Consider the following 8797-nt stretch of genomic DNA (forward strand, 5'->3'; position numbering starts at 1 on the left):
TTTTAGGCTGATGGGTAATGAAGGTCTAGTAATATCTACAATTAAAATGTATATGCCTGCCTTATATACAATGCATAGTTTGTAAATCTCAAAGCACTTATAGGTAGCATGGTCTGCCTGGGTCCAAATTCAACTTCTATGGTTCACCTGGAAAAATTACTTAATCTCTTAGTGGTCCAGACAATCCTAGTTTTGGGTGCCCATTGGTAGAGGCAGTTTCTTCATCAGAGTTTCCTGCAACAATATAATCTCAAGTCTGGATGCCCACCCCCCTCCAAAGGCACTATATAAATGTATTATTTTGATATTTATTACTAACATAGTTTAACACTATAATGAATGAGTGATAGATAGATGGACAGATAGAGGGGAGAGAGAGGGGAGTGAGAGAGAGAGGGAGAGAGAGGAAGAGAGAGAGAGGAGGAGGAGGAAGAGGGAGTAAAGGGAGAAGGGGGGGAGAAGAGAGGAAGAGGAGGAGGGAGAGGGACCATATAGAGTAGAAGCAATATGGCACACTAGATGGAGAGCGGACCTCGAGGCCAGGGAGACCTAGGTTCAAGTCTGGCCTCTGACATCGATTGGCTTTGTGACCCAGGGCACATCTCTTAAGCTCTCAGGGCTCCATGCAACTCTTTAAGATTGTAAATTGTTGAGAAGGTGCAGACTTGAATTGGTAGGAAAGCCTCCTCATTCTAGAGTTCCCGGTACTAATGAAATCCCAGTCCCTATCCCTATAAGTGATCAATGAGATTAGGCAGTTGTCATTCATAGCCATTGAAATGAGTTTTGTTATCAGGGGACCTGATGGATAGAGCCCAATTCTAATTCTCCTTAATGGCATGGAGGTAACAGGATTCTTCCAGACCGTACTAGAAGAATGTGAACTTTGGTAGGGGCCACCAAGCTACAAAAGTTCATATGAAGTTAGAGCTAAAAGGGCCCTTAGAGGGGAGGCAGGAAATATTCAGGATCGAGGAGAGAGTTCAGAGACAGAAGACCCAGGTTTGATAGGAACCTCTGTTCCCTACAACATGTATAATCTTGTCCCTTGCCCTTTTTGGGCCTCAGCAGCCTCATCTCTAAAATGATTGGGTGGCTTAGGTAGGTAGGTGACCAATCAATGAATGAATCATAGGATTTAGGGCAGTGAAATCATATTATTTAGAGGGGCCTTAGAGATCATCAAGAATGACATCACAGTTTTACTGATGAATAAATTAAGGCACGGACTGGTGAAATGACCCTCTTAAGGTCACAAATAACAGCACCAGTACTTGAATTTAGGTCTCCTGCTTGCAAGGCCAGAGTCCTTTCCACCCTATCAGATTGTCTTAAATATGGGCCTGGTGATAGGATGTCTTCTAAGAAAAGTCCTAGCCAAATTTGAAAAGGCTCTTTACCAGAAAGCTTATCACCAGGGGATGGATATTTTTGGGGCCTCAATAGCTTATCAAGTCATTTGTAATGTGATGGAGGGTCTGAGATCCATAGAAGGGAGAATATCCATATTGATGAAATCACAGAGCTTTTGAAATCTTTCTGTTTCAGGGAACCACTCATGGGTTTTCTGCTGTGATTCTATGATTGGGAGCGTGACTGTCTTTCAGGAAGCAATGCCTGGAGAGTCCTGTAGGATTAAACCTCCAAGAACTTTCCCTTGTGACCCATTCCAAAGATCAGTAATTAGTGCAGGGGTTCTTCTTTCCCTCTTCCCCTCTGGAACAGCCTCATTGAGAGGAATTCTTAAATGTTTTGTTTCTTAGAAACATTTTTACCAGCCTCTGTGGACACTGGTAGGTGCTGGTGCCAAAAAGCTGTCATCATCCAGCCGTCCCATGGCAAGTGTTATTCCATCAGGAGTAGAATGGATCAAATCCAGAGTGAGAGAGCTGGATCCAGACAACAACTGCATCCGTATCGATGATGACAAGGAGGTAACTTATCCCTTTAAGGTCTTTCTGCCTGACTTGTTTTTGTGTTCCCAGGATAATCTTCCTGTCATAGGTCTGGTAACAGTATTCCCCTGCTCACTTTGGTTCTTAAGTGCATTTATCATGTAATCTTGTATACTTGTTAACCTCCCTAATAGAAATTAGTAATCTTTAGGAGAGTAGAAAGTATGTACTGTATATATTTTCTATCTCTCTAGTATCTAGCATAGTACTTTACACAGAGTAGGTACACAATTAAGTTTCTGGAATGTTTACTGCTGTTAAAAAAAAGAGAGAGAGAATTTCTCCAGCGAGGTGTGTGTGTGTGTACGTATTTATGTATGTACGTACAGGTACCTAGTGATCTGGTGTAGTTGTAGTAAATAGAGGACAGGAATAATAATAAGGGTAAGTGGTCAGTCTACCCCATTTAATTAGTATGAATACTAGATCCTTAAAGTATCAACATTTCCCACCCCACTATTGCACTTTAAGGGGAAAGAGGGTAAAGGAAAGAGCCACCTCTTTAGAAAGTGAGGTGGCTAAGAGAGCTTTAGGAGCATTGTGTCTGGGCCTCCCAGAATTGGGTGCCTTCATCCAAAGATGGTATTCATGTTGCATATGTGAACACTTTTAAAGTACAGATGGATTAAAACTCACACCCACGCTGCATTTTCCAGATTTTCATGGCAGAGCCAGAATTCCAGGTCATGACTCCAAGTCAAATTCCACATGTTTGCAGATCCATCTGGTTTTATCTTTGTCTACTAGCTTTCTCTTGCTTTCTGAAAAGCAAGTTGTTTCTGATGGACTGCTCTTAACAAGCCCCATTTTCAAGTTGAAACTCCATTCATCTCAATCACTTTGGAAAATAGTGTAGTTATTTGCTTCCCTAGACCAGATTCTCTCTAACTATTCTCTAACCTAGACTTCCCATAGGTATTGTCAGTTCTTTGCTTCTTCATCTTCCAGTTTTGATTTATTCAATATGCTTGTTCTTTTTCTTCTTCCAACTCATGTTTATAGGTTTTTTAAACTAGCTGTTATCTTTCTTTCTAGCTACTTTTTCCAACTTCCTTCAAACCCTTCCTTTTCTAGGTAGGTTCTTTACTTATCCATTTTTTATTGGTTACATTCTTCTTGTCTACATTTCTTGACATGCCAGTGTTCTTTCATTCTGTTTCTGGCAATCACTCTGGGCCAATTTAAAATTAGCATCCCCCAAACCCACATTTCCACCAACATAGTTTAGATGAATTTTTTGTTGCAAATGAAAAAGGGATACAATTGCAGGGCACACATTTACATTATGGAATATTCCCTATCACCCAAACATTATTAAATAGGAACAGATAACTTGTTATTTAATTCACCTATGGGATTCTCCAACTATGATGACCCAACTCAGAGGTCACCTATATATAGGAAAGTTCTTTCTCTGTCTCTCTGTATCTCTCTCTCTGCTCTGCCTCTGTCTCTCTCTTTCTGTCTCTCTCTCTCAGTCTCTTTCTCGGTCTCTGTCTCTGCCTCTGTCTCGGTCTCTGTCTCTGTCTCTCTGTTGGCATTCTGCAGAGAGCTATTTGCCTCCTGGGATAGTGGAGTCCAACCTACCACATGAGAAAATGTAACCCAATCCCATGGGTGTGACTGTCTGGTCTATTTTGTGCTAAAGTTCTACTTTGTCTGAAATACCATACTTTTTTGTGTTAACAGATTTCTTATAAATATCTCATCATTGCTCTTGGAATCAAGCTGGAATTTGAGAAGGTATGTCTTAAATGATTTCTCTGTTACTGGGATTCATCTATGCTGAGGTCCAGTCTTGTATTTTGATACTCTGACCCAGGCAAGGTTTTCAGATATTCCCATCTAACTACAATTGATAATATCCAGATTTTTTCCCCCAGTTAAAATGAGTCATCCTGTAATTTTGTCAATGAAAGTATATATGTTCTAACTTTTAAATTTAGCCAGGAATTGAGTCTATTCTTTTATTAATAGCACTTCCTGCAAAACAGAGTCCTTTCTCATCTAAAAGAAATGGTTCTTTGTATGGAATGGAATAATCTCATTATAGGTGACAGATTTTCCCCCAGATGTTGGATTCAGGAGGTGTAGGCCATAACAAACATTTCCCTAAATAAAAGTGGGATCTAGTTTTGGCTTAGTAGGGACTTGGAGATTTAAAAATAATTTTTTAAATTTTTTAATTTTTTGGGGGGAATCTTCCCAATTATAAAAAAATTTTTTGAAACAAAATGATTATTCAGGAAACATAATCCCCACTGAAGTAGTTAATTAAATTTCTCTTTAAAATGAACTAAGAGGTCTGGGGTACATTGAAGTGTTGCTTTTGAATGATAATGGAAAGAATCCTAGCTTTGGAATCAGAAAATCTTAATTCAATTCCTAATTCTGTTCCTTACTGTGTGATCTTGGGCAATTCACTCTATCAATGCAGCCGGTCTAGAAGGATGTTCCCATTATTACAAGAAAGGTAGCAAGAGGATATTGAGATACTGGAGAAAGAGGGGCCCATGCCAACTTATTAGTGCATAGGTTTTATTGGGGGAACTTACTCACAAGGCCCAGTCTGGATGGTGGCAGGATAGAGGCAGAACCCCTGCACCACACTTATACAAGGTCATATATTATATAGAAACAGAACCAAGAAGACTTAGTACCAAGAGATGGTCCATGATCATCCATAAAATTTTCTATTGCTTCTGCTTTACCATTTACAATAACCATGATGCCATAGGTCATGTTTTCAGGTCTTGTTCCCACCATTTTTGTGGCCTCAATTTCCTTATCTATAAAATGAGGTGACTGGATTTTTTGGACCTCCAAATGTTCCCTAAGCTTTAAATCTAAGATATTATGAGATTAAAGTTTATTCTTTCCTGATTTAATAAATAAAGTAAGATACATTTTGGGACAGATGTTGCTAAGAAAGGCATTGAATTTATAGAAGAATATAGGAAGAATGATATAGGTTTAAGTCCTGCCTCTGAGAGCTGGGTACCTCTGGGAATGCTTCATAGTCTCTCAGTGCACCAGGCAACTCTCTAGGACTTGAAGTTACAGGTGAGCTTCTCCTAATCTTGATGATACATGTTAGTGCAGAGAAGCCACACCAAGAATTCCTCTACACTTAAAGAAACCACACCTCCAGACACAACAAAACAAAAATTAATTCAATAAGATCTATAGTGTCCAGAAGAGAGTAGCTAGGCCACTGAAGGACCTTGTCTTCATGCCATATGAGGATCACTTGAGCAGACTTAGGGGGATGGACACAATAGCTTTTCAAGTAATGATTGGCTATTGTCAGCAAGAGATTAGGTTCATTCAGATGGGTCCCAGATGGCAGCATGAGGAGCAATGGGTAGAAGTTACATAGAGGGGGAGGTATATTTTATGAAAAAAGATTAATAAATAAACAGAAAATAAAGATGAATAAATTAATAAAAATGGAATGGGCTTTCTCAGGATGTGTAGTGGTTTTGAAATCCTCTCACCACTATCTTTAAAGCAAAGGTTGGGTGAACACTTGCCAAGTATGTTGTTGAAAGGATTCTTTTCAAGTATAGGTTAGATTACATGACTTCTCAGGTCCCTTCTAGCTTAGGTCCCAGATTCTATGATTCTGGAAAACACTGTACTTCCAAGGAGCTTATCAGGAACCTGCTGTGCCAATAATTGTGTTATGCAATCCCACTGTGATTACTTAGGAAAAGCTGCAGGAATGTGGCCAAGCCAACAGTTTTATTTCTTTGGGTTCACAGATGATATCTAAGGAGTATGGTTGTTACTATACTGTAACATGATTCTCATTATTCGCCTTTCCTGTGCTTGGTTGGCCCCAACATACAATCTTTGAATTTTCAGAGTAGCTATAAATCAGAGGGGAGTTGTGTTTAAATGTGTTTATACCTCTGGAATAGGGATCATTTTTCTCATGCAAACTGCCTAAGGGTGGAGTTTCCATTCCAACGCTGAGCCAAGACAGACTCCCCAGAGAATAGCTATTGGAGAATGGTATTGGGTGCAACTTCTTCAGGAGAGAGTTTTTTCTGAAAAAATCTCTTTGGTTCTGCCATAAGACTGGTGTCCCTCTAGGTTCCCAGCCTTGCCTACAGGCATCAGTAATCTAATCCTAAAAAAGAAGCATCATATCAATACATACCCACCTGCCAACTTTGGAAATAAGATGGAGAGGGAGAAAAATTCTTCAGAGATGGAGATGAACTAATTACAGTTATATTTATATCTGACAAAACAGTCAGCACAGGGTCATTGACCTGAATATATGTGTTGACCTCTCTTTCTGTATGTTTTACAGTATACATTTTAGGAGGTACACATTTAGTTCATATTTATTAAGAATTTTTAAAAATAGGAAAAAAGATACACACATATATACACATTTATATACGTGTACACACAAATAGGTATATATGCATGCGTATATACATATTCATATATAATATACATATACATGCACACATATATATATATACACATACTCATATATACTCACACATATGTATGTATATGTGTGTCTACACCCACACCCACACCCACACATACACTTAGACATATATATTTCTTGAGTGACTAGAAATGTGCCTGGCACGCTACTAGAGAAAACTAGGAAGATTTGTATGAACTAAGGCAGAATGAAATGAGCAAAAGTAGGATAATTTATACAATGACAAAAACATTATAGAAAAAAACAACTTTAAAAGACTTGAGAACTCTGATGGGTGCCATAGTAAACCAGTCCAGAGGCCTGAAGCACACTGCTCCTCTCCTCCCAATGAGGTGATGAACTTAAGAGCAACAGAGAGAGGCATATATTTTCATGCATGGCCAATGTGGGAATTTGTTTTGCTGGACTATGTATGGTGGAATTTTGTTTGTTTAATGGATAGGGTAGTGTTATAAATGCAAATTAAAATTAATTAGATTGCTTGGTGATGTAGGACCAGAAAAAAAATATGTATATACATATATACTTAAACACACACACACACACACGAGGCAATTGGGGTTAAATGACTTGCCCATGGTCACACAGCTAGTAAATATCATAGGCTGCATTTGAACTCAGGTCCTTGTGACTCCAGGGTCAGTGCTTTATCCACTGTTCCGCCTAACTGCCCCCATTTAGAAATATTAGTAACAGTCTCACTGCTTGTTAAGTTGACTAAACATGAACTTGTAATCACATTATTTTCTTCTAACCAAAGAAGAGAAAGAGATAGTGGATACACCCAAGCTGTTATCTCACTGATTTACATTGTAGTTTGGCAATGAGACTTGACAGTATAATTACTGTGAACCTGAGTGCTTAATGGACTGCTGCCTAATGGATTCTAAATTGTCACTAACAAGAGAACCAATATATCACAAAAAACCATACAAGATCTCTAAAGGATTCAGTATAAAGTTCCTATAGGATACCAATAAAGAACTTCGTAAAATTTCAAATGTTATAGACACTTCAAGTACATTTCTGGCAACTGATTATGTTTGCTTTATAAAGATGAACCTAAGAAACACATTGATACTCGTTGCCAGTAGGCTGGCTCCTTGGGAATAAATTCTTTGACTGTGGCAATCAACGGGAGAAAGAAAAATGCAAAGTAGCCCTCAGTCCTATGTGGTTCCTTCCTGTTTCTTTGGTGATGGTAGCAGTGGCAAAAAAGAGGGCAGAACACTGGTGCTAAGATTTTAGGCTGTCTATAGCCATTGATTTAACTGTTGTGAGGTGTTTTGATCTTTCTCTAAACACCCACCCAGTAGATATCCACTGGGTAGGAGTAATTGAATTGTGTTAATCTTGACATTCTAATCATAAATTAAATTATTAAATTTATTTATAAATTTAAATTATTAAATTCTGATAAAAAATTAAACCAGAAGGCAGAAAGAATTTTCATTTAAATGGAAGAAGGGAGAGCCAAATAAAAGAGTTGTCAGAATTGGTTTGATTGCATATCCAAAGGCAATGAGAAACATTATTTTATGGGGCATTTGGTTACCTCATTATTAAAATACCTATGGCATTTGCAAAAAGACTAACATGAAAATCTTATTTGCCAGTATTTGTTGTGAAGAATTAATAGGTAGAGAAACAAATTTGCTTTCAGTTCCTAGCTCTGCTAATTCCTATTTGTGTGACTGAAGATAAGTCTCAGGGACTCAGTTTGTTTATCTGTAAAATGAAGATGGTGGGACTAAATGAGCACAAAGGCCCCGTCCAGCTTTAAATCTTATGATAAAATAAAGGATTTCACAGTGGATAGAATTCTGAGCCTGGAGTCAAGATGACTCATCTGCATAAATTCAAATTCAGCCTCAGACACTTACTACTAGTTGCAAGTTACTTAACCCTGTTTGCCTCAGTCCCCTCATCTGTAAAATGAACTGGAGAGAGAAATGGCAAACCACTCTAGTATCTTTGCAAAGAAAACCCCAAATGGGGTTATGTGGACATAACTGAAAAACGACTAAGCAACAATAAAGTAATCATAGAACTGGAAAGGACATAGACCAGATATTTGGTCTAGACTCTTAACTTCAGTTGAATGAATGTAAAATCCAGTCAAGGACTTTCTTTCTTTCTTTCTTTCTTTCTTTCTTTCTTTCTTTCTTTCTTTCTTTCTTTCTTTCTTTCTTTCTTTCTTTCTTTCTTTCTTTCTTTCTTTCTTTCTTTCTTTCTTTCTTTCTTTCTTTCTTTCTTTCTTCCTTTCTTCCTTTCTTCCTTTCTTCCTTTCTTCCTTTCTTTCTTTCTTTCTTTCTTTCTTTCTTCCTTTCTTCCTTTCTTCCTTTCTTCCTTCCTTCCTTCCTTTCTTTCT

General features: G+C 38.1%; 2 protein-coding genes across 4 annotated transcripts in view; one reads left to right on the top strand and one right to left on the bottom strand.

Annotated features, from left to right (window-relative positions):
- Positions 1-8797, bottom strand: part of GATM (glycine amidinotransferase) — a 501978-nt gene that overhangs the window by 434218 nt on the left and 58963 nt on the right. The gene's annotated exons all lie outside the window — the stretch shown is intronic.
- Positions 1-8797, top strand: part of SQOR (sulfide quinone oxidoreductase) — a 65169-nt gene that overhangs the window by 42156 nt on the left and 14216 nt on the right. For all 3 annotated transcript variants that reach the window (XM_069105962.1, XM_069105965.1, XM_069105963.1), the window contains exons 3-4: positions 1764-1934; positions 3645-3698. In XM_069105962.1, the coding sequence (XP_068962063.1) occupies positions 1764-1934; positions 3645-3698 (225 nt within the window). The remainder of the gene's footprint in view (positions 1-1763; positions 1935-3644; positions 3699-8797) is intronic.

This window comes from Petaurus breviceps, unplaced genomic scaffold, assembly GCF_028583685.1.
Source record: "Petaurus breviceps papuanus isolate PSGF00001 unplaced genomic scaffold, PetGlider_PUasm1.0 77, whole genome shotgun sequence".
Classification (NCBI taxonomy): domain Eukaryota; kingdom Metazoa; phylum Chordata; class Mammalia; order Diprotodontia; family Petauridae; genus Petaurus; species Petaurus breviceps.